This window comes from Pundamilia nyererei, unplaced genomic scaffold (assembly GCF_000239375.1).
Source record: "Pundamilia nyererei isolate P.nyererei 1_Seehausen unplaced genomic scaffold, PunNye1.0 scaffold00080, whole genome shotgun sequence".
NCBI lineage: Eukaryota > Metazoa > Chordata > Actinopteri > Cichliformes > Cichlidae > Pundamilia > Pundamilia nyererei.
Genome location: NW_005187481.1, coordinates 1,949,249 through 1,976,221, shown reverse-complemented (window position 1 = coordinate 1,976,221; position 26,973 = coordinate 1,949,249). Strand labels below are relative to the sequence as shown.

At 40.3% G+C, this 26,973-nt stretch overlaps 1 protein-coding gene across 3 annotated transcripts in view; it reads right to left on the bottom strand.

Annotated features, from left to right (window-relative positions):
• The window catches only part of LOC102213206 (roundabout homolog 1-like), an 86,203-nt gene that overhangs the window by 21,189 nt on the left and 38,041 nt on the right, over positions 1-26,973 (bottom strand). For all 3 annotated transcript variants that reach the window (XM_005737896.1, XM_005737897.1, XM_005737898.1), the window contains one exon: positions 2,575-2,732. In XM_005737896.1, coding sequence (XP_005737953.1) covers positions 2,575-2,732 — 158 coding nt within the window. The remainder of the gene's footprint in view (positions 1-2,574; positions 2,733-26,973) is intronic.

Here is a 26,973-nt window from a genome sequence, read left to right as displayed (position 1 = left end):
TGAGGTACTTTGAATGTGAGATCCTCTACTGATAGTATGCAGCAGCTTGGTGTTAGAGGTGACAGCAGAGCAGTAGTGAGTAGATGAGAAACTGGAGAAGGGAAACATGCTGACCTCCAAACAAACACAAAGCCATTCTCTGCAACCAGACATGTGAAACCAGGCATCAACTTCAATTAAACTCTCAGCCCAGTTATTATGCTCTTAGATTGCTTCTTCCCTGCTCAAACTATTCATGCATTCTTGCTAGGGACACGACACACACTGCAGCGCTGCCATTTCTTAACACAGTTCAGAGGTCAAGGCTGCCTACAGAGCTGCGTCCATTGAGTAATTCAGCAACATGCCAGACAGCACCTGGCTCCGTAGGAACTCTCAACTCTCAAGCTTACAGATGGAATACATCATTAAATTGCTGCTGCAGGGATAAAACCAGCAGCCTTTCATTTATTAGTCAGCCTCCTCCAGGCTAACCTTCCACCACAAACGGCTGACACTGTCCACCAAATAAATAAAAAAATTGAAAAATAAAAAGACCAAGAGTGGCCTAAGAGTGGATACCATTTCAAATCTGTTGTAAATCATGCGGTTTTAAGAGGAAGACTTAATAAATTGCGGGGTGACTTGTGGTTGTGTGTACTTGAGATGCACATTGCCAACCACTGGTAATCACAGGGGGCACGTGGGGGAATTTGGGAACTAGTATTGCAGATTCAGCCATTCCTGTCAGTATTCACTGGATTAGGGTTGGATGTTTGGAGTTACATTATAGCCACTAAAATAAAACGCTCTGTATTTCACTAAAAACATAATGCAATGCGGGTGTTTAAGCTGCTGTGAATGATTCATGAATAACCCATCCATCCACTCATTTTCTTAACTGCTTATCCAATTCAGGGTTGCAGAGGGACTGGAGGACACAGACAGATATACCACAGGCTCTTTTTCAAACTAGTGCAATGTGAGTTAAAAGATTTCTTATTTGGTCTCATTTCTTTTCTACATTTCAAAGAGTTTACTGACTTTGGCTCATTGAGATTACCTATTTAAATCCTGGAGAAAGGGTTTTGCGAGTTACCCCTTGCTGCAAGTCTTTCTCGAGGATTGCAAAGATGATCTAACCATTGCCACTGGCTAATGTTATACTTATGCTCTGCAACTTTTTTTTTCTGTTTACTGCACTTGTAACTTTAGCAGCTGATTAAAGAGTAGACTGAGAGCTTTTTTATTTCCTCGACTGACCGCTCCTCATTTTTAGCAAAAATTCCACTGCAAAGAAATGAAAATGTGGTTTGTCAGTCCTCCATCTCGGACACTGAAACCTCAGCTTTTCTTCCTCTTGTGCCTCGGTGTCTTCTATTTCTTTTTTACATAGTCTTAGATACCCTGAGGGAAAACACATTAGCTGCCTTAGTGTGATGTGTACGTATTTTCCTGCAATGAAGACACTCAGCTTTTTAATTAAAATCCATAAAATTCAATCCAACTGTTAACTCACAACTTGATCTGCATATCACTATTAATAACTGACAGCTAAAGGCCACAAGGGAAACACTCAAAAGGGTTTAAAGTAGCCATGAATCACTTGTGGTAGACTCCTTTGGTCTTTGTACAGTAAGTAATGTCTTTGAGAGAACACTCATGGCAAAGACACATTTCCATATAGAAAAGATGATCAGGGAGGACGAAGCCAGGCACGTAAGTACAAAGGGAAAAGCAGCCTTTGTATTTCCCTCAGAGGAGCCTCCCCCTTGGCTCTGATCCTTTCCTCTTCTTAAATCAGAGATAGCTGCTCTGTCCATCACAGTTCCCCAGAGATGCTCTACCTGTCACTCCACACTAACATGAGCTTTGAATTTCCTGCGTGTTCCTGGGAGCATGGAAGAGAAGACTCAAATAAACAAATCAGCTCTCTCACACAGACACACACACATGCACGCACACAGCTATCTGAGTTGTTGAAACCAGATTCTGTTCCAAAGTTAAAGGAGCAGGAAGCCATTAAATGCAAAATAAATTCAGTGTATACAAAAGCATGAAAAGGAAAATCACTGCTGTCTGCCGCGTGCCACATGACCTAATACATTAGACTAAGACCATACATCAATACAGTAGCTAACATTAGCACACAATGCTGTTCCTTCCTGTACAGTATAATGTACACTTTTGGGGGTTTTTTTTCTGATGTGCTGCTCTGTAGTTAAGGTTTTGTATAAGCCAAATAAATCATCTCTCCAAAATCCCTACTAGCATTTTGGTAATGAGAACCAGAAAAGGTTTCAGTGACCACAAGAAAATTATCTTGCGACTTCACAGGGTTGCTTTTCCAAATTCCTGCAGAGCTTTAATTTGTATGTTAACGTTACAGAAAAGGCAACTAAGCATCAGAATTTCACACTGAAAGGCTTTTTGAACCCCACCAATTTTCATGTCAAAGTTTGTTCTTCACATAACTTCAACATTCTAGCATCTCCAATGTAATGACTTGTACTTTCACATGAATATAATAATATAACAACAACAGTATAAATTATCATTAGTTGAAATGTGTGAAATCAAAATAGCTGCTTTTACTGTTATGCGTTCATCTCTGTCATCTAAGTTGGAGCCATCTTTCCTCCAGGAGATTGTGGGCTCGGGGTGTCCACGGGGTGGCTGGCACTCCAGGACCGCGGGCTCACCCACTGCGACCATAACGTCAACAGGATTCTGCCTAAATTCGTCACGTAAGACTGGAAAAAAAACAGACAAGCAGAACAGAAAACAGAGAGGATTTTAATGATGTTAAGAAGGTGAATACTTCCTCGTATCATTGGTGTCTTCAAGTGGGGCTGTGTTTAGTGTGTCAAAAAGTCTATTTCAATGACTTTTGTGATGTGGCATTAGCAGCTAATATTTTTAAGGTGCAAATTTTATAGTTTGGACTTTAGCTGCTTTTTTGCTCTTGGTAACAATATTAACGCCTTTTCTTGTTGGCAGAACTGGGCTGCGATACCAAGTCTTTAACAGCTTGACCAGCAGGATATTTTGTACTTGACTTCCCATGTCAAAAACACAGCCGTACAAGTTTCAGTTGATTGTTTACTAGCTCTGTCAATCCCACTTTTTGACAGTGACACACAAACACCTACACAAAATAAATTTACAGAGCTACACTGTTAGTAATCTGATAATATTAGTACAGTATTATCCACTCATCTAAATTGTATTCATTTATCAGCCTGTCAGGATCCCTCGTGGGACTACTCCTTCGCTCATGCAGGGTCTGTTGAGACTAGCTGCTGAGAAAGTTTGTTCTTAATGGCTGACAGTAAGATGAGAAGATATAAAGCTCTGCAGTAAAGGTGGGATCCAGCAGCCTACACTAGCAGGAGGCGGAAAGCTACCACGGCAATTTATCATCTTTCCACAACGACTAGGTTGTGTGCAGAAAAAGATCTTCCAGCCACCAGCTGTATCAGAGACAAAGCAAACTCGCATCTACTCCAGCGTGAACTCTGGTGGTCAGAGAGAGCTTTTTCCTGTCTCCACCATAGACATTATGTTGTGGTGTCTGCAGCAGTTTTTTTTTTTATTAGATTCTTGCATCATATTGAATGGGCTATCATTTGCAAAATTACAGCAAGAATAAAAGTGAAATTAGGATATGTAGAAGAGAAACGAAAAAGAAAGTTCTTTTGATGAAAAACAACTTTAATTCCATATCGGTGAGCAGTTTTGCCACTGATGAGGTGAACAACATGTGCTAATGTAGACGCCTGTGCATGAGTGACTGTTGTTAAGCATTCCCGGACTTAAATTACAGGAGGGGCTTAGAACCTGAAACAAGCCGAGGGAGCCGAGCCAACGCAGACCAAGCAGAGCAGCAAGACTCAGTAGAGCTGGGGTGAAAAGACAGGAAACAATGAGGAAAACGCATAATCACTCCCATATGGCAGCAACAACCCATTCACCTCTGGTTTCGTATTTTTGTGCATAACACCGAGTGGGCCCGAGACGCCTGATAAGCACCGTGGATATGAGAGAACAAATTGGGATGACCTTCTAATTGGAAGTATTTTGGCCCACGCATATCTCTGAGACTCACTTCACTGCGTTGCCCCCTCTGATCCTCTGAGGAGGGTTGCGACCGCCTGACTGAGTGCTGATGGGAAACAGCTGTCTGACAACCCCACCCCACCTCAACCCCGCTCCCCGACTCCCCCCAATACTGCCGACACCACCATGTCGCATGATAAAAGGCACTCCCCGTGGGACGCGAAAAACATGGTTGGGGTTACCTCAGACAGGAAGAAAGGGAGACCGTCATAATTCTGTGCACACTGTGTGCGTGCATGTTGACTGATTGACTGATATTATCGCTTAATTCCAATGGTGGGTTGCACATCTGCTTTTACTATTGTGTAAGGGCCAAATGTTTTCACAGAAATCGAAAGCCTGGGCTGCATCCATAAACCCCTTTGTTAAAGATTCAGTTTCAGTGATAGCATTGCAGTTAGCATAAGAAATAAGACTAGAAGAGATAAGGATTAAAATCAGAGGGAGCATATGAAGGTTAGGAAGGAATGTCTTTGTAAGTGTGCACCCATTTGTATGTGTGTGTGTGTGTGTGAACAAGGAGAAACTGGTTAGTTTTTCCATGTTATGCTATAGTGCTGGGTAAGTACACAGATAATCTAAAAGCTGTGATTGAAAAACTGACTGTTTATGTTGAGTTTGGAAAAAGTATCTGCCTGTTACATTATAATAGGAAATTATGCATGCCCAAGTAAAAACCATGAAAGCACACACCAGTGCATGTACTGTGATCTCCAAACCTAAACTATGCATACTAAGACTGTTTTCTTCTCTCCAGTTTCTCGACAGTCGTCAAATCCTCCTGTTTTCTTACATTACTGTCTTCTCTCGTCATCTACTGGCTCCACACAATTAATATAATTTTGGCTTATCTAGAAGCATATCCTGACAACCTACTTTTTGGGAGTGATGTTGCTCAGAGATTTAAAGATTTAAGGCTAGACAACACTGTCTAGCCTTACATCTTCCCACGTCAGCAGCATTTGCATGACCAAGCTACATGGAGAATAATAATAATAATAATAAAAGAAAATCATACTGATTTTAAGAGGATTTGAAGAATTATGCAAGGAACAATCAGCACAAATTAAACCTTCTTTCTTACCATATATTTTTCTCAGCATGCTTTGATTGCAGAACCAGAACTATTATGATTTCTTTTGTGTCCTCCCGCCAACTTTAAAAACTTTTAGTGTAATCTGATTTTCCATTCTCTGTGTACATGCCTTGCATATTTTAGGGCTCTGCACTCTGTTTTAGAAACAAATCATACTTGTGTATTCCACAAGCTGCATAATGAACAGGAATTTCGTATGTTTTTGATGGTATGTAGCATCCACGTAGGTCTGATTCAGTGAAAACCACCTCACCAGCTTCTGAGGCCTACCCAACTTGCCTGTTTAGCTCAAGCTTTGCACCTCTCCTCGTCTTTTTTTCTCCCTCAATCTGATCCCTCCAGATGAGAATCGCATAGCCCACTTCAAAGCATCAGCCCTTGGCCTCACTAGTTGGGATCTGACAGCGTCTGACTTGTTGTTAGTCCTCTGGAGCCTGAACCACAGCTTGAAAGGCCTACTGTAGCAGGGCTCCAATAATCCTCTCTATAGAGTCCAACTAGACCAAAGAAATACGATCAAATCAGGACAGGCCTGAGATATGCCACAGACAGTAACCTTATCACACTATCATTGTATACGACAGCCATATACACCTTTTGTGGTGATGGTCTCAATTTACTCCTCAATTTACTATTTGCTATCCTGTAGCAGTAACAGTTATTGCATACTGCAATAATAAAACATAACTTTTATGTCCCAAAGTCAATAGTGATATTACCTTAAGACACTGATGGTTAAAAATGGTTAAAATCAGATTTCACCTTGTGTTATATTGGAGAAAAATGTCCTTTTTAGTATTTTAAAGAAAGCAAAGCAGAGCACTTTGGCATTTTTATCACCTGGTTGATGTGTATTTTCATAAATCTTATATCTTGTTATAGCACTTTACCCTCATAGTCTATTGCAATAACCTACTACTAGAAAGATATTTAGTTATATTCTTTACTCGTCAGAGGAGTTGACCTAATATCTAATTTTTTTTTTTATATTAAGTTAACATTATAATGCTTAATTGCTGTTTTGGTTAAGACTTAAATGGAGAAAAAAAATCATTGTATATCCTACAAAGCTATCTAGTAGCCATTTAGCTTAACATCTAGTTTATCAGTACAAAAACTGAAACGGGAAAAAAAAAGGAAGGAGTATGGTGGCCCTGAGAGGCCAAACGTACTGCAACTTAAGAAAACACCAGCAGTAAGAAAAACGCAGCAAAAGCACACAAAACACAACAGAAATATGAAAAAATGACAACGGAAATAGGAAAAAATAAAAGAGAAATAGAAAAATACAGATTTCCAAAATAACAAGGGAAGTGTTTCTGGGGAGACAATAACTCGACAGACCATTTGCAGGAACCAAAATATGCTAAGAATTGCGCTGGGAGACACTTAAAAGAAGTGGAGGATCTATCGGTTTTGTGAGGAAAGAAAAGATGAGAGGTAAGTGTGTTAGCCTAACTATTAGCCTAAAAATCCGTCATCAGTATTATATGAATGATGATAAAACACACCTACCATGTTTTGTTTTCCTGCAACTGGTCTGTCGGGTTATTGTCTCCCTAGAAACACTTCGCTTGTGCTTTTGGAAATCTGTTTTTTTCCAATAGACCCTGTGCACAAGAAAATGCTAACTTCCTGTTTTAAGACCGGGTGTAGGGTTGTACATTTCCGGTAGCCTTATTTTGCGGTCAGTCGCTACTGTGAAGGACTCCAAAATCATGTCCAAAACACGAAAACGGTAAGATCGTGTTAAGTTACAAAGAGCGGAGTGTGCGAACACTCACCATTGCTGTGTCATAAAAAAATTAAATGATCAATTTTGCAGTGTGACTCTGAAGAAGATAACCAAGATACTACTTTGCGGATTTCACCTATCGCTGGTTATTTTTAGAACATAACACCCGCGATAAACGAGGGACCACTGTATACAAATGCTGAGAAATATAGAATTTGAATTATTTCTCTCTTTTGCTCTGAGGCGCGGGGAAAAAAATATTGACAAGTCAATGAACATCATCTACAGATATATTCGGTAAATGCCCAAGACATCTTTAGAAATGTAAATCACTGCTTGATTCATCTATTCGGTTGACTTGTTTTGGAAAACCCGACCGTAAACAAGGAGCGAATATCACACCGGAAACGAAGCGCTATACAGGAGTTTCCCCACCGGAAACAGCATATGCTAAGGCGCACAGAGTCTATTTCTGTTTTCGATTTCCCTATTTTTGTTTTCTTTTTTCCTATTTCTGTTGTCGTTTTTCCTATGTCTGTTGTGTTTTGTGTGCTTTTGCAGCGTTTTTCTTATTGCTGGTGTTTTCTTAAGTTGCAGTCCATTTGGCCTCTCAGGGCCACCGTAAAGGAGTCACTTGTAGGACAGTTCCAATAGTAATATAGTAGCGACTGTCTTTTAACCTTCTACTGATTATTGGTTCATTTGTGTTCCCAAAATGCTAAACTGTTACTATAGATCAGCCTCAGCCTGTCTGTGATGTGTACATACTGAAATGAAAAGGGCAAGAGGCAGATGCTTAGCAGTATTGTGGTTCTGTCTGTTTCCTGGCACTCATCACAGTGACCGCACAAAAAACATGATATTATAAGAGCAAGTAATATTAACCGAAAATAAGAACTGACATTGTGAAATTTTAATGCGCTCAGTGCTTAAAACATTTCCTGTTGTTTCAGCTCAAATACAAACCAGCCCTTATTGACTAAAATATCACAGAGCAGCAACTTGAAAACGGGCATGCAATAAATACCCAAAGCTAACCTTGAAAATACAGCTATCGTTCAGTCCCAGCAGATATGAAATCCTTGGCTTTTCTCACAATCTATCTCCTGACCTCTCGCTACCCCCACCCCCTGGTGTGTTTATCCACCATGAACCACCCTCCTCCACTACCACCACCTCCTCTTCTTCTCCTTGCTCTTAAAAAACTAGTCTGGAGAGGCAGAAAGCTTTGAGAGAAACAGCTGCTTCACAGAAAAACCAATATGCGCAGCTCATGTCTAATAGTTCGTAATATAGACTGAAAAAAGAGAGAGAGCGAGAGAGTGAGACCAACAAACACATACTGTACTCTCACACGGGAGGTCCAGTGGGCCCTGTTCTCCTTTGCAAGCACCCACCAAAGCCAATAACATAATAAGAATTGCAACCAAGCAAATCCAATAAAAGAGTCTCACACATACAAATTAGAATACATACATGAGCTCAGTCTCATAACTATGCCACAGGAGATTTGTAAAATAAACACAAGCATCTAGAAGACAGTGCATAAGGCTCATAAACTAACAAAAATTCCTTGCTTGTCCTCCATGGGCTCTCCAATTTGAATTTCATTTTCCACAATGAAATTATTATTTAAAAAAACGGTCCCAGGGCAAACATTTTCTTGCACACAGGGCCATATATCTATCTTTGTTTGGCGAACCAATTAACTCAATATTGTAGCTCACTTCATATGATAAAGTTCCATGTTATAATATTTGCAGGGTCTTTTAATACTGAACTTTCGCTTTTCTGTTGCTGTCCTTACCTTTTAGATTCAGAGAACGACCCTTTAATGCCTCAATACATCGAAATCCTCTGTTAGGGACTGATAATGCTGGCACTGTTGCTTATTTCTCTTCTTTAAAACACACATATGTATAAAAGAAAAGACAATAACTGAAAAAAGACACTGTATGTGCAAAATGGACAAGCATATCATCTGCTAAGCAGCACTACATCCTGGCAGGGGATGTGTACCATGGTGCCATGTGAATGTGCGTACAGGGATAGATGCACTGCTTCATCAGTTCTTGGAAGTTCTGACACTCTAATCCTGTTGATGTACGTGCAGAACATATCATTCGAGGAGCAGATATTAAAACCAGCTAAAAGGATTGCGTGACCTCTATTTTAATCTTCTTCACTCATCCCATCCCTCTCTAAGAGGTAAAGCATTGCAGTGAGAATAAGGAGAGGGGAGATATGAAAAGACAGACGAGCATGAAGAAGATTAGGAGAATTAGTGAAGTGGCAGAAGAGCTGGGTGAAACAGAGGCTGAACAGCTCTAATAGGGTTAGTAGAGTTGTCAATTACTGTCTTGGATATATTTGGTTGCGAAAAAAAAAACACGTTCAGGAGAAGAGACACATCAATACATACAAATAACACATACCAACTGTGTGGGTATATATATCATACTTGGCTTGTCAAAACAAACATAATACAGGTTCATCCATCACTTTTTTTGATAGTCTCTCTTTTAAAAAATGAAAAAATACACCACTGCGGAGGCCTTGCTTTCTTGCCTTCTAGTTTTGCTCTGATGCAGTTTATTTCTCTACCTCTGTTAGTTTGTACTGTCAGCCTGTTTCCATTTTCAGATGTCACATGATGTATAATCTGGGTATCTCTTTTCTACAAAGTCAGGAAATGATTGTTTCTAGATGAATATCTTTTTCCTCAACACCTAGAAATAATACAAGGCACCATACATTATCATAGACGTTTGCCAAATATGGCACTGCTGACGCTGTTGCAGTAGTAAAGTATGGCTGCATCTTGCTGGGACTTTCTTGTTGGATTTGCAGTGTACTATTACGTGTGCTTTGTTGGCATCAAAATAGAAAATGTAGACCATTCAAAGAGCTTTTATGGAGTCAGAATGTGACTGCTGTTGGTTTGTTGCAAACTAGCTCTGGCTGTAAGGCATTAAATAGGTCCACAGGCTCCTCCAGTTCTTACAATGACTGATTTCTGCAATAGGTTGTCTCGTGGCAACGTAGCTTTGTTAAAATGCCACCTGTATAGGTATACAGATCTATCAGGTTTTGTCAGAACACTAGGTGGTGTGTTGAGTCTTCAAGTTAAATTCCTATGTGGACTGACTTTGATCAGCTTATGACTCACATGCACATGAAGATTAGCTGGGAAAGCATCATTTTCTGATGTCATGAGTGGACTGGACTTTTTCTCATACTGTCAGCAAAAGGTCAAAGTTAAATGTGGAAACAACACCTTTATACATGTTGTATAGTGATCACTCATTCACTTTATTGTGGTTTTAATTTCTTGAATAAAAATAATCTGACAGTTATCATTTGGCAATTGTTTCGGACTAAATAAAAAAAGAGTCAAAGAAGAAGTGCTGATTCTGACGAGATCAGGTGGGCAGTTCTCACTGATTTTTTATGTAATTTCCCACATGACCAGAAATATTTTCTTATTTAAAATTTTAATTAAGCAGCTAACTTAAAAATGAAGTACAATCCATACATTTTATATCTGATAGAACCCCCTTTTTTGGCCCATTTTTCTTTACACTTTCAGTTCTCTTTCAGTTAAAGTTCAGGGGCATTCATCCTTAAATTCCCACCACAGCATTTCATTTACTTTGACATCTCGACAAAAAATGGGTCACAGCAACAACTTTTACATTTCTTTTCGTTGTATTTTTTTCAGCCATTCAGTTTTTGATATGATAGTGTGCTTGGGATCATTCTGCAACATCATTCTTTTGTATGACTTCTTTTGTGTCCATGCTTTAGCTGTTAGACAGATGGCTTCACATTGGAGAATACAGCTGCGCTTGGGATATCAATTGTGTTGTATGACACAATTTGTGCTAGCCTTTAGCTGTCAGACCGATGGTCCCACATCTGACTTTGAGTTCATTGTCAGCTCAATGACTGCAAGTTGCTCGGGTCCTGTGGCTACAAAACAAGCCCAAATCATCACCCTTCCGCCACTGTGCTTGACAGTTATATTTGCCAGTTATACTTGACAGTATGACGTGTCATGCTCATGTGCTGTGCAACGGAAAATATTCCACAAGTCTTGTGCTGCTGTGTCCTTTTTAGAGAGAAGAAGCCTTCTTTTGGCAGTCCTTCCAAGTAAGACATACTTGTTGAGTCATTTTGTAATTGTGCTGTTGTGAACTTTAGGATTTAGCATGCTAACTGTGGGCTGTAGATGAGATTGCATGGTTACACTATGGTCTGACCTGAATTTGCTGGGACATCCACTCTGGTGAAGGTTGTGTGTTAACACACACCTTAATGTAGCTTGCATTACAACTATTGTTTCTGCTCTAATGGTATAATGTTTTAATTTGCAGTAGTGATAATCAGGCCTGCTGATTACATACCTATCTCTGATGTCATACTGTATATATACTTCATAAATTGTTACAATAGCGTCATTATAAGGTATAAAAGTTGTGTTGCAGCACTGCAAAACAAATAGTGTGTGCAAGTGACATGAGAATGAACTACTTTTAGATTTAAAATGACGCAGGAATGTGAAAACCCATAGTTTTACAACACGGTGTCCTGTCATCAAAAGGGATTGCCTCACACCTTTTTTTTTAAATTAAAATTATTTGTATTATACTGCTTCATCTTGCAGGCACTGAATACACACAATTATTAAACAAGCTAATTATTTTCAAGTATTTTTTTTAATTAATTTTCGCCAAGGTGTGCCATTTAATTAAATCAAGATTGTATTGGACAAAATAAATGAACAGAGAATAAATCAGACCCCGTTTGGTCAATTTAATAAGTGCAAATGCATTCAGGGAACGTTTTCCTTCCTTAGGGCACATAATAATTGTGAAAATGCAGCGTTCAATGAAACATGTTAGTGAAATATAATCTACTAAAGGTATGAGGTTGCCATTATTTTCCTGCAGTCTTTTATTTGCAAGGATGAAGCACTACTTCAGGATTCTAGTGATGCAAGCCTTGCATTAATTAATCTTTTAGAAGTCTAAACAAAATGTGTGTGGGTTGTGTCTGTGCTTTTCACCCGTTACTTTGGAAATAGCACCCACTTTGCACACCAAGCGCTTTTAGACCAAATGGAATAAATCCATATAGCCACTCGCTAACGCAATAAAATATAAAACTGAATAATGCGGCTGAAACAGGACTCTGGTTAGATGGGTGGAAAACTCAGGAACTGTTTAACGCAACACATAATGATCTATATGCTGAGATCTCACCTAAAAACACCTGCTTATTAGAACTGCATCTCATGCCAGAAGATGGCTTTCTGTACGGTCCCGAGTCAGCTTTCCTTTGTTACTCCTGAAGCCTATTCCATGTGTGATGTAATTTACTGAGATTTGTATTGAGGCTGTCAGGATATACACTCGTTAGTGATATAAAGCATCAAAAACCTCACAAAAGGAAAAAACATAACTATTAATTGTGACAGCAATAGCAAACACCTGAATCCTTTAGAAAGCAGGAAATGCATGTCAGTGAGAATGGGAATGGTACAAAACCCAATCAAGTCCTCTTCTTCTGAATAATGGAGAGAACTGGAGGCAGTCGAAGAGTGGCCCTCTCTCTCTGGGGCAAGAGTCCCTCACATGAAAGCAGAAAAGCCACACGCACACACACACACACACACACACCATACTTTAACCCTCTCATTAGTGTAATCCTGCATGAGAACAGTAAATTGTCATGAATAAATCCACTTAGAAGTCAGCGAATGAAAGACTTTCACTTTGAGTTGGTTGCATTACCATTTCAATAAGCGTGCCACGCTGCAAAACGTTGGCAGTGTTTGACAGAGTAATTGGGAACATTAACGAGTAGATAAAATGTGGTAAGCGGAGGGAGGCGTCCGTGTAAGTACGTGTGCGAGTATGTCAATTAATTTTTTTCGCAGACACAAAAACACATTTGCAGATTTTCCACTAATAGGTCCAATGAGTCCCCCTGAAGGAGAGAGATTGGTGTGAAAGACTTTACCGGCTTTGTTTGGCAAAACAAAAGAATTGGATAGTAGACAGTAGTCAGACCTTGAGACAAATGTATTCCAGCATTTTGGCCCATAGAAACCTTTGTTTGAGCAGCATGACCTTAGAATAGTGTTTGGAAAATCTCCTTGGGCTAGCTTGATTTCTAAATAAGCACCTTTCATGAACTGTACACAAAGAGAAGAGAGGGGCAAAGTTTAGGGTATGTGCAATTACACCCTGCAGACAGAGCATAAATCTAACCCTGAGTGGGCAACTCTTTGTTTAAATGAGTATCTACCCTAATTTCTACCTGGCCTTTGTTTGTGAAAGAAGACAAAGTGGGTAGCGATGGAAATAATAAAGTGCAAAACCCAGGAGAGATGCTCCAAGGGAAGAGTGCACCTAGGTCACAAAGCGAGGAGGAGGAGGATCAGGAAGAGCTGGTAGTGGGGAGGGCAAAGAGAAAAGTGAGCCAGACAAAGACACAGAAGCAGGAGAGTGGAGATATAGACACAAAGAAACAAAGAGGTATAGTCATTGTAGCACTGGATAAGACAACTTTGTAGTCACTGTTTGCTTTATGGTGAGGCAGGTGCCAAAATATGCAGGAGTTATGTGTTAAAACATACACGCACTCTCACACACATGCACACACACACACAAATCACACGCAATATACACATTCATAGTTACAGCTATGTTCTGCATCTTAATGTACCCAGAGGTGCCCTAGTCTCTCCCTCATCATCAATCTGAGAGACAACTCAAGGCCCAGGAGAGAAAGAGGCTGTGGGCAAATATGTAATGCACTGTGGTGTGCCAGGAAAAAAAGAAAAGAGAAGAAAAAAAAGCCTAATATAAATCAGAGAAAAGTACGAGACGGAACAACGGATGGTGTTCACGCAAATATTTTGAGACTACAGCATTATATTCCAGAGGATATTACAGTGACTGACAGATATACATTATGCACCACAACACACCAGAGCCCATGCTTTCATTCAAACAGGAGAAACTGCGGTTTAAGAACATGCAAAGATGCTGACACTGCATGAAGTGATAGCAGATTTACACGAGCCCAAGACACGAAAGGTTTGACACTGCACCATCGATAATTTCCGCGTAACTGAAGGATGTGTGAAAAGATGCAGCAAAAAGTGGGGGAAAAACGAATCATTGGCTGATTTACATCCATTTAGTGCTTCGTATCAAGTGTCAGATATTGATAATAGGATGTTCTGGCAAGCATCGGTGCTTCAGTCATGCTTTGCAAGCATTTCTCTCTTTTTTTCTATCTTTAAAAAAATTATTCTTCTGGAAAAAGGGCTTTCCACCAAAAAAATAGCACTGGATAAACATAAATATCTAAACACCTTATTACCATGAACTGCCAGAGGTCATCAGAAATGAAATAAATGATCATTTAAAACCTAATAAGTGATGCACAAATAAAATCTATGCCCTGTTAATGGTTTAGGGGGGAAAAACAGCCTAGGAGCAGTAGTCTTTGGCACTTAGAAGCCCTTCAAGTCATGACGAAGCTAAAAACCAGTAATTTAGAGTAGGAATGGGAACAGAAATCGGGTATTACGACAAGCTTGTTTGGTTTGGACCGAGCTGCGCCAGGGAGGAATGAATGGGAAGAGAAATGAATGAGGGGTGAAAGATGAAACTTTAATGATCCCTCTTGGGAAATTGGGTCATTGCAGCAGCACGGGGAAGGGTACAGATCAGAACAGAGCAAACGCAGGTTTCCAGATAATGCAAGTAATTAACGTGAGATAAACACACAAAGGATAACTAAACACATGAAAGCGATAATTACGCACACATTTATATGTTAAGCACATGTGTCAAAATGCCAGACAGGTAGACTCGAAGAGTAAAGACACGTATGTAAACATCCATGGTCAAGATGTTTAAGTGATCCAAAATTGCAAATGGAGCACAGGAGGGAAGACAACCAGGAGGATTTGTGCCGAAGCGGCCCCCAGCCCCGTAATTGGTAGGAAACAAGAGGACTCTGAATAAACACTTGTCATGAGACACAGCCTGGCTCATTTTTTTTCTGTGCACGCTCCTATCCTCTTCTCCTGACTCGTTTAACTGAAGCTAACTCAAAGCCATGCTCCCCTCATAGCTCGTCCTCCTCCTCACAGTTCCCCTTCACTCATCGCTAGTCGCAGCTGTCTAGCCTCCATTCTGCCTTGTGTATCTGTCTGTTGCTGGGACAACAAGCCAAACACCACCTCAAGATTTCCAAATATCCCGACAAACTGCTCTCTGCACCAACTACTCTCAATCTCTAGTCTCCCCCCGCCCTGCCTTCACTGTGGCCTGCAGTCCTCCCCTTAATTCTGCTTTCTGGTCTTCTTCCTAATTATCTCTCGTGGAGGACAACATAGCCCCTACCATCCCCCGCACCGCTTCAACCCCGCTACTGAGAGACCCTGATGAATAATTTCACGTTTTTCTAGCCTTCTCCTTTCCCTCAACCTCAAATTGATTATTGTACAGAAAGCACAGCTAAAAGAGCAGCCCAATGGGTAATTTGTCTTTCTGACGATTGGAGTCCATGGATAGGTGTGGGGGAGGGAAAAGGGAGAAGGCTCCAAAACGATATGGAAAGGGATGAGAAAAATGTGATTATACGAAGAAAATATTTTTATATTGGAACGCTTCGCAGAGCTCGTCTCTGATAGCTCATTCCGTTTGATGTCGTGGTCAGAGGAGTAATTGGGAAGAGTGGACATTTGCATGTGGGAATGTTCGTACGAAAGTGAACAAAGTGAGCAGAAGAACATCCTTGAGGACTGTCCGTAATTACATGAAGCGCTTTGGAAAATGCTGTGAATACAGCGCCTGTCATTTGCTCTCCATCACAAACACTGCTTACAGCCCCGTGGCTACAGACACTCATCCATCGATGTTTGATTCCACTTAAATATGACTGACTGATGTGCTGTCGGAAGACGCTAACCTCCAGGTATGCCAAGCCTCCAATACTGTGAAACTCCCACCCGGTGGTGTGCAAGGCTCTGGCGATGACAGGGGAGGAGGGTATAATTTGGGCACCACAGGAAAGATCACTAAGTGTGCATGCAGATATTCTGCCTTTTCATTAGGGTGAGGTATCCCACGAATAAGCGCTGCTGAAATAAATGCCTGCATTTATTCTGCTTTAACATTAGGTGACTCATCTAACTGCGTGTGTGCAAATTAGCAGGCCAAACCAGGGTCAGTGGTGTGAGTCATTAGCAATTTTGGTTAAGACAAGTTCACACCTGGATATTTCTTGATGGTGCTTTGCTGTAATGTGATGTCGAAAGTTGCAAACATTCTTCATTTGCGATTTTTCTTATGCAGGTCCTGCCATGTGCCTGTGATTCCCCATCATCGCAAAGATAAGCTGAATCAGCCACCCACCAGCTCTCCTTCTCTCATCTCTCCATCTTACCCTTGCATACACCCTCATCACTTTTCATTCCCCCCCTTGTGTTTTCCTGTCTTCTAACTTCAATCTCTACTTACTCTCATCTCCTTTTGTTTCCTCTAAGCCATCTCACAATCTCCCAGGGCTTTGTTCCTCCCTATCTTCTTTTCTTTTCCTCTACTTCAAACCTGCTGTAAAGTCTTTCGGCAAGGCTAGATTTTCCTCCCTGTTATTTTTTTTTTTTTTTTAGGCCTGAGCTTTCCTCATTTTCTCTTCCAGCTCTGTTGTGCATTCTCCACCCCCCACCCTGAAAACCCTCCTAATGGATCCAGTGTCTGCAGAATACCAGAGTAAACCGCACAACTGCACTGTGGCTTCATGTTTGTCTCTGCTTCAGTGTCTCTCTACTCCATCTATGAAAAAGGGGGGTACAAAAAAATGAATTGAACACTGCTGAACACGAAAGCAAAAAGAACGCTTCACAGTGCAGTGTCTGATATCTCAAATAAAAACCTTAAAATTAATGTTTTAACTTGAAGGGTTTTTTTCTTTGCTTATTCTTTTATTTGTTAATCTTTAACCAATAAGGGGTCGTGCAGCTTTTTTTCTTTTTAAAAAAAAATAAAACTGCTTAGGTTTAACTTTCCTCTGTTCATGCAGTCATGAAAGCTACCATTAAACTTGATACTTACCCAGTTATTCCATGTTCCCAAGAAACTGCTGTTGCTTCTGATAAACTCAGCAAATATTGTGCATGAGAAGCTTTTTTCCCCCCAATTTTGTGCCATAACTTATATCCCCGAGGAAATAACAGGAGGATTCCGCTTAGTAAACAATCCCGTCTCCTAGAAATTATGTTTTCACAGTACTAATTTGCCGCAAATATGTTTTGTTAGAAACGTTAAGGGCATTAGTAATACCGTTTTGATTGACAAAGTAATATGTTTGCAAATCGTTGTCACTGAAGAGTCAGAGAATTCAGACTCAATTAAAGTTTATTTTTATGCTTCACTGTACTGAGGTTACAGATAGATTGTGGTCTGGGAGAAATACTGAAAAAAAAAAAGTTAATTGAAGCAAATCATCCGGTGGAGTTGGAGACACAAGTAGCTGCAATACTTTCACACATAAAGGATCCACTTTCTCCATCTAGTTATTTTAAGAAGCTGAAATGCCAATCAAAAAATGACTCTCTGTGCTGAATTTGAAAAAAAAAAAAAAGTGTGTACAAATAATTCCCACCTCAAAAATATAGAAACTATGGATCTTGATCCTGCTGGTTTTCTGTTCCATGTAGCTCTTCATTACAGCGACAAATTTAACCAGAGATAACTCTTCTAAAAATGTACAAGCACAAACAGCAGGAGTTCAAACAAGCCTTGTAGCCCTCTGCCTCGGAGTAGTGAACCAATAGGAGTGCAGGCAGGAGGCTGCAACAAGCTTACAGGTGTCGGCGTGATAGACAACGCGATAACAGACCGACAAGGACAAACTGTCACATCTCTGCTGGGCTCGGCACTCCACAGGTAGACGGCATCCCGAGCAGCCCGAGACAGTGACAAATGGACACAATTTCCCTTTATTTATCTATGTGTTGTGTGAACTGCAGAACACATGCTGGCCTGCCCCCCCCCCATAAATCTTTATCCAGTTAACACAATGCCAATAAACCAACACATTAGCCCTCACAAGCAGGCTAATCAAGCATATCGCACAATGTGTAGAGTACACGAACACATTCCTGATTAAAAAAGAAACGAAAGAAAGCGAGAAACACATCAAAAAGACATTATAGAATCCCTTCAGAGAAGTGCCATTACTCACAGCATCTGCACACAACAGCAAAGCATTTCCTGCTAAAAAAGAAAAGAGAGAGAGAGAAAGCAAAATAGAAAGGATGCACTCAGAAAATAAATCTGGGGGCAAAAACATGTCACTTATAACCCCGGTAATAAGTTTCTACTGTGGAGATGGAAGAAGGCTGGAAAAAGCTTTAGGGAGTCAGGGAGGTCAGGGAAGCGAGAAGGCAACATTTATACTGGTTAGATTTGATAAGGCCTGGAAATTGCTGAGTGAGGCATCCACTTCCAGAGACAAGCCAGTCTGTCTCGGTCACTCTGACCGGCTTGGCTCAGCCGAGAGGTGCCTCGTGTGACATGATGTCCCCCTCTGCTATTAACCCTGCTGACACAAGCTTTCCTCTTACACAAATACCTACATCATCAGCTGCCAATCTGACTGTTCAATCTACAAACACTGGACTAGAATTAATGTTTCCGCCTCTATAGATGAGCTTGCTCCCTCTGTACGCAAACAAAATCATTTTGCAGCCCAAAAATGACACCCTGGTCTCCTTCACTGACATCAACACACACGCTCACTAAAACTCTCCCTGCTGGTTTTGTCATATTACCTGACAGAACACCAGCAGATTTTATTTTATTTTATTTTTTTTTTTGCTCAGTGCCAAGCAGTCACTGGTGTGAATGGCTGAGCCTCTGGATTTAATTAGTGCTGCGCCCATATGGATTAGCAAACAGACAGGCGCACACACAAGCTGAAAGTATGTCACATTCCCACCTGATCAGCTCTTAACATTGCCCTTGGTGGCATGCAAACACAGATGCACACATGAATACACACACCAGGGGGAAAGAAAGAGGGCGGGGCGGGCTGAGCTTTAGAATCTGGCGAATTCTTTGCTGTAAATTTAATTGGTTTTAGCAGCAGTGCAAAGAAAACGTTAAGGTTGGCTTGCTGCACCATGTGCACAGAGACAGCTGCTCTGATGGGTAGGAGGTAGGAGGGAGCAAAGTGAACATACTGCTAAATAGATTATTTTAAAAACCAGCCAGGTTGATAAACAACATACTGTCAGCCTGGAAACGCAGGGATGCAGATGGATGGAAGGACACGCAAACACACAGTACCATACTCTGCAAATATTCACTTTGCCTCTAATCCCATTGAAGCCTACGCAAAGGACAAATTTCTGTCTGGTGTTGTTAATCTCCTGGGGTAGTTAGAGTTGTTGGTCATTTGTGAATCATTCTCGATGTTTAGCCAAGACTCTTTTACTGGTATGTTACCAACCATTTCTTTCCTTATCCCACTCGCCATACAGGACAATTATAGAAAAGTAAGCAAAAGTAGCATGAGACTGAAATGATGTATACACAAGTTCTGATATCACAGATGTTTTGTCAGGTTATTCAATAATGATTAGCTTACATGGTATATTTGGTATTTTCTGCACTTCTATGGCAGCTGTAAAACTTATGTCTCAAAAGCAGAAGATCACACAATAAGATCTTTGGCTGATATTCAAATATGACTACAACCAATATTTTATCATGTGGTAATCATTTTTCTTTAAATACTGTAGCAGCACAAAAATCATTTTGATTACACAGTGAATTGTAGAAGGGCAAATGGCATCTATTCCATTCCCACTGAAACCCTCAAGTGCTTTCTCTGCTTTGTAACTTGGGTAAGTGGGTATGATCTCACTAGTAAAATGAGTTTTTTGGGATGCTGAAAGCAAAGTTTAGTCAATGTGGTCACTAAGGACACAAGGCTCTGAGGCAGGGGATTGATTTTGCTCTGGTTCTGCAAAGTCATAAACAAGAACCATACAAAGAAGCAGAAAAGAGGTAGGCATTTATGCTGATAACTAAAGTAACGCCTAAGACCACCAGATCAATTATTCCCAATCTTTTTCTTGCAAAACAACCGGAGATGAGAAAAACCTGCTTCTTTTTTCTTTGTTTGGCGTTTCAATCTTAATATTTGGCCATGCTAACAAAGCTGTTAAAGAATGCTTGATAATTATTGTTCCAACCAATAAGGTTCAACCAATAGTTAGGCTTCTTGAAATAGTTTCTCTTTTACTCCGATATAGCATTTGTGACTCTTTTAAGCTGTTTATAGCTCTTATTCAATAATCTAAAGGTTAACTGTACAAATCAGACTAACATTTAATAGTTTTACTCAGTACACAACACTATGCGGCCTCCTTGCAAGGGAATATAGAATGTCTGCTTTGAATGAAAATGATTCAAACAAGACAGAAACACCATAAAGCTCTACTCCAGTACACTTCACCATTTGATCTGAGTTGAATATACTTGTACTGTTGGACCAAACAGCTTATAGGCAATGGCCATTAGTCTAGTAAACCATTAACAGTGTTTCAATGTACCTTACTAGAACTACTCAATGAAGAAAACAGATTTCCAGGTTTACTTGTAAAATTGTACACCACCATGCAAGTTTGTTGAGCGACACCTAATTTCTTTAAATGTTGCTAGAAAAATGGAAACCCGATGTCATAATTGATTAGCACAAACATACATGGAAAGACTAAAGCAGAGTTTGAAAATCAATATAAGCACATTTACTCTTCCACGAAAGCCTGAATTGTATTATCCAAGCTTTCTTAGCTTGAAGAAGTCTTGAGGAATAGTTCTCCAGGCTTCCTGAAGGACATTCAAAGTTCTTCTTTGGATGTTCACTGCCTTTTGTTTGATTCCATGTCAAGATAACACTGCTTCAATACAGGCCCCATTGTGTGTTTTCTATCAAGGTATACTTCTATTGAATTGGCAGCTTGTTTGGCATCCGTGTTTTCCTGGTGGATCAAAAGGTGGATATTACAGTAGCATTCATAATTCCATCAGTTTCAACAAGATCCCCAACATGACTTGTACAAACGAAGCCCCAAACCATCTTCCAGTGATGGCTGTAGACACTCACTATTGCACCTCTCTTGACCTACTTGGTACATGTTGATTGGCGATTGGAGTCAGAACTTTTAAACACGAATTCATCACTCCATAAGACCTTTTGCCACTGATTTTCAGAACAGTTCTTGTGTAATTTGGCATACCTCAGCCTTTCCTGCTCTTTCATGTCTTCATAAAGGGCTTCTTGACAGCCACCCTTCCATTCGGAACATTTCTGATGAGGCCTCGGATACTGTTGATAGTTTTTGTAAGACTTACCACTTCTTCTTTTGGCCTCCACTTATCCAATTTCCTCACCCTGCACACTATCCTACTGAAAATTAGTGAAAAAGCAGTAGATATGCAAAGAAAAACTTCAGAGAGCCTTGGGAACTATTGCTCAAGACCACAATAAAAAAAATCAAAGAAAGTCTGGCTCTGTAGAAGACAAAAAAAAGGGAGAAATGAGGAGTTGCTTCACTTTTCACTGTATTGTAGTTTTCTCCAGTCCACTTTTTTTTAAACAATTATTACATAAACAAAGGAAGTAAGGGGGTATAGGAGATGACAGAATTGCTTAGACAAGTTAAGCTGTAATGCCTTCCTTGACACTCTATTTATTACCTTAAGCCTAGAAGTCAAATCATGCACGTCTCCAAAAACAATAACCTGAATGGACAGTATCATCTCCTCATTTCTGCACATCAGTGCCCACAATGTATGAGCCTAATCGAGTCATCAATGATATGTTACAGACTGAGAAAAAAGCTGTAATACGGTAATGAGATTTGGTTATCCTTTACCCTTAAGGCTACTCAAACTGAAATGTGGTATTTAGTTTTAGCTGTGCAAATAATGAATAATACATAGCAATATATGCTACGTAATGTGATGGCGGTTAGAGCATTTTATGCAGCTAAGCTGTGTATGAATAATAGCATAATCTGCTGCAATTATGGATAGATAGCTTATAATTAGTTCATTGTAATCCCTCCAGCTGTCTGGCTCTAAGCAGACTCAGCACTGTCCTGATCCAAATAGGAAGAAATGTGAAAGAGAGCAGTTAGGGGTAGGGATAACCTTATTCTGGGAAGACACTTTTTGCATTGTGGGCTAAAATAAAATAATGTCCTTCACAGTCTGTTGAGAGTCTTTTATGTCTCTATAGGCAGCAGAGAGAAAAAAGCGACACAAAGAGGAGAGAATTAGCATTGAGACGAGGTCAGAGTAAAATATCATTCATGCTCCAGTCCCCCACTCCCACACACAATGAAGCGCACCATTCCACGTCATACAAAGGCTTTTATTTTTTTAAATCTAGCCTTGGTTGATTTCCATTCTCTTAATTTCAATTCACTGTCTCATTTGGCAGCATGTGTCCAAATTAATTGGTTTGTTGTTGGACACGCTGTTTTCTTCCGCTCTGCTTGACATAAATATGCAATTGCTTGGGGGTTCGAATAAAAAGTGGGAGGTCAACATACCTTTACGGTAGTCTTACAGTAATTTACAAGGCAAAGAACAGTGAGCCTTACTGGGACTGAAACCCTTGATTAGACCCAGTAGGTGTCTGTGGTGAAGGTAGTCCATGTTTAATAGCTTTCATTGAAGCGTACTGACTAACATGCATGGGCTGTTAAAGTCCTGGTGTTTTTGAGCTTGTCGCTCTGTTCAGAAACCAAATGGGAGTGACAAGGAGTACTATTGAACAGCAGACTGTGTATACTGTAAACAATGTACACCACATGTCCTGCTGTGTGTTCATGAGTGCATACAGCATCTTCCACTTTACCTTCCCAAAAGCAATTCAGTACCAGAGTTACCAAGTGGCACTGTTGCCTTTAACTACATAAAGGTCTTCACACACAGGAATGAAACACAGATACCTATCACAGTTATGCATTCCTAATAAAGGAAATGAATTGCAAAGAAAATGTTCAAGCAAGCACATGCCTCTGACTTCAATAACCAACCTTGCCTACATTTGGTCTTTACAACAAACTGTTCTCAAACAACTACAGGGAATAACTGGCTGTGAGATTTCTGCTACAGCCCAGTGCAGTGGAGGGAAATACTGTATAATTCTTAGTTAGGCTCACAGCGCTGAAAATACTAGATAATGAAACCTCAAGAGCAACATATCTTTCTAGAACATTACTCATTGCATTGGAACTATATTCTGTATTATCCAAAAAATCATTAACCACAGTTTTGGTCTGCTTCTTCTAAAACTCTGCTCTGTCCTGAAACTGTCCTGTTAAGGACACTAATTCATGAACATTATAAATATACTTTTTCTTTTGTGTTGGTACTCTACAAACAGATTTCTTTTTTACATCATTAGGACAGATGAAAACATTTCAGAGATGAACATCTTAAAACAGTGAGGCATACATCTTTAACCTAATGTCTTGGTAGCAATAGGGAAAGTGGAAAAGCTGGGCATCCCCGTTCCCTGCAGTTTTCTCAAGCTCATCGCTGGGTATTCCCAAGCACTCCCATTCCAACTTGGAGATATAAACTCTCTACCAGATTCTCAGCCAATTTTGAGGTTTCATCCCAGCTGACCATGCCCAGTTTAGACCTTCAATAGGAGGCACCTAGAGGCAATCTAATCAGATGGCCAGAGTACCTTAACTCCCTTCTAATTTGGAGCAGTGTCTGTACTTCTGTCACACCCTCGTATCACAGAGAGTGAAGCTCCCTGTTAAATCCAGAACTGAATTCAAAATCCTGCTCCTCACATACAAGGTCTTGAATAATCAGTCCCAATCTTATCTTAATGACGTATAGTACTTCGCTCTCGCACTGCAGGTTTACTTGTTGTTCCTAGAGTATTTAAAAGTAGAATGGGAGGGAGAGCCTTTAGTTTTCAGGCCCCTCTTTTATGGAACCAGCTTCCAGTTTGGATTCGAGAGACAGACACTATCTCTACTTTAAGATTAGGCAGAAAACTTTGCTTTTGCTAAAGCATATAGTTAGGGCTGGACCAGGTGATTAGGCTGTTGGGGTATTCCCGTGATGCATTGAGTATTTCTTCTTCAATCACCTTTCTGACTCACTATGTGTGTCTGCATTGAACCATACTTGTTATTAACCTGCCGCCCCTCCCTGAGCCTGGTTCTGCTGGAGGTTTCTTCCTGTTAAAAGCGTTTTCCCCTCACTGTCGCCAAAGTGCTTTCTCATAGGGGGTCATATAATAGTTGGGTTTTTCTCTGTATTTGTTATTGTAGGGTCTACCTTACAATATAAAGCACCTTGAGGTGTCTGTTGTTGTGATTTGGTGCTGTATAAATAATATTTGATTGAACTGAATCTTCTTCTACAATCTCAATCTTTCAGTTGTTGCTTAAGTTCACACATGAAAGATGTATAATGTCAAAATGAATGGCAGCAAACCGACCACTGATCCAGACTGAGACAAGTACACAACATTTACAATGTCTCTTGAAGACACACAATTCAGTCATGGGTGTGAAATGTGGAGTAAACAGGCTTATCAAACAGATAGGATTTCATATGTATCTTTAAGCAAGCATCAGATATTCTCATCCCTTGCCCTCTACCCTATTTTTTTCTCCCTTTTCATTCCTCCCTAGTATCCAACACCACCTCCAACTTCCCCCATGGCAAAGCGAGGCAGGCAATAGTATCTGCTCTATTACAGTGCCTCTGGAGATATCTGCCTTCTCAGCATGCAGCAATGCTGGAGACAGAGAAACACATAAACACATATGGTGCACACACAGTGGAGACCTCGGGTCTGAGATAATCAATGCCAACAGAGCAGCACTGGCTAGAGAAGGCAGAGAGGCTTACCCAGAGGCTGAGCTCTGTTCATATAAGAAAAAGCAAGCAAGGAGAGAAGGAATGATATCTGTAGTTCTGTCATTGTGAACAATTTAAAGCAATCAAAATTGTATTGTATACAGACATTAAAAAAAATGTATTCCAGCAATAAAAGAACACCACATGCTTTCAGCATCTATTTATAAATCGCACGAATGTGAGGAGAAAAAAAAGGGCCACAGCAAGAGTGTAAGACATCAGACTGACAGCACTCCTGCATCACAGTCGCTGTCTCCGCACACGGTGTCAACAAACCTCAAGGAAAGCTGACAAGAGGTGCAGGTGTCCAATGGCTATTAGTCTAAAAACTTCCTCATCTGTCAGTGAAGGGAACCAGTTAGTGAAGCAGCTGTCAATTAAACAAGCACTCATCTTGAGAAGCCTCTCACACAAAGCAGAGAGTGGGTGAAAAAATACGTGCATGACAGGTGGTTGTATATGTGTTCTTGTCTCTCGACATTTCAGTTCAAGACCTTTAGCGAGACATTTTTCATGGCATATATGACATAGATTGGTTTGATGAAGGCCCATAAGGGGGAGGGGGACGTACTGAAATGCCAACCCGGAGCAAAAACAGAAAACGTGAATCTTGTTGTTCACAGGAGTCTCAGCAGGGATGTGGAGCTTTCCATTTTTTTTAAAATCTTGGACAATCAAGTAATGGTACTGAGAATGCAAAAAGCGGACACGAAAAAAATGGTACATTTCAACATTTTCTATGTCAATGCACTATTTATCCACAGCACTAAATTAGATGAGGGAGATTTTGCCTCCCAGTACCTGATCAATCCAATTATCAGTCCAGCTATGAAACCTGGCTCAATTTGTTCACTCCAAATGAATTCAGTGGGCTTATAATTAACCAGCTCTGCTTGGAAGCCACTGGGATAAAATATAGGAATATGGAGCTTGGAAGAAAATTCTTATCAGCATGTGAATCTTTCATGAGAAGATGTAAAACCTGCCAGGAGGAGGTTTGCTTACAGTCAATATGAAATTCAGACACTCAGTTGTATCTTGAGACCCATTCAGACTTGACATGCATAGTGAGATCTGAGAGAATACACATCTCACTGAAGTAGTAAAACTATCAAAAAGCACGAGCCAGCCGTCTATATCTTAACTCTCTAGGTTGACTTGATCTTGGTGGTATTATCTCCCTTGTCTCTCATATAAAGAATGAAGGTTAATAATATTTAACTATGATCTCATACTGAGAAACAAAGGAAGCATGTGCTCTTTTTTTGTTGTATTTTCTCAGTGGAAAATTCAAATAAATTTGTGTAGGTATTGTTAAAAGCAAACAACATTAGCACTCTACAGCTGAGACAATTTGCACATTAGGTTGTGAGAGCGTACCTGTCTGTCATTCATCTGCTGCTATACATAATGCTGCTCTAGAAGATAGTGGTGCCATCAAGCAGAGATTTGAAAGCTTTTTTTTTTTTCAACCTAGTCAGTGTGGACCAGATGTTGAAATTTCATGTTAGTACAAACAAAGCTCCTGTATTTAATACGATTTCTTTTTTCCTAAACGTAGTCAATTTTGCTATGAAATGCAATATTTAAAGTTTGATTAACAATGGTACTTTGCATATATATCAGTTTCCAGTGAAAATGCGTTCCTGTTACTGACCCACGTGTGACGGCCTCTGCCCGACCCGCAACCTTTTTCTCTGCATGTGTTCCAGCGCCCTGGTGGGCAGGGCACAGCTTGTCAGCACCAACTGGGAACACCTGGGCCCTGTTTTCCCAGTGCCCAACCAAAGCTGTGGTTGGCACTTCATTCTGCCTCTCACTCTCAACCCACTGTGTCATGCATTTATTTAGTTTTTCTTAAGGTGGTTGTTGCACTTACATGACCCATAGTCACCTTCACAGTCATGTGGACTCATCTGGACCATTTTTTAAAACGAGATTTTTTTTCCTTTTGTACTTTTTTACATTTTTACATCTAGTTAACTCCCAGGCAAGATTGATGTAAGGGATATTTATGTCATTTTCCATTGTTTGACAGATTACAG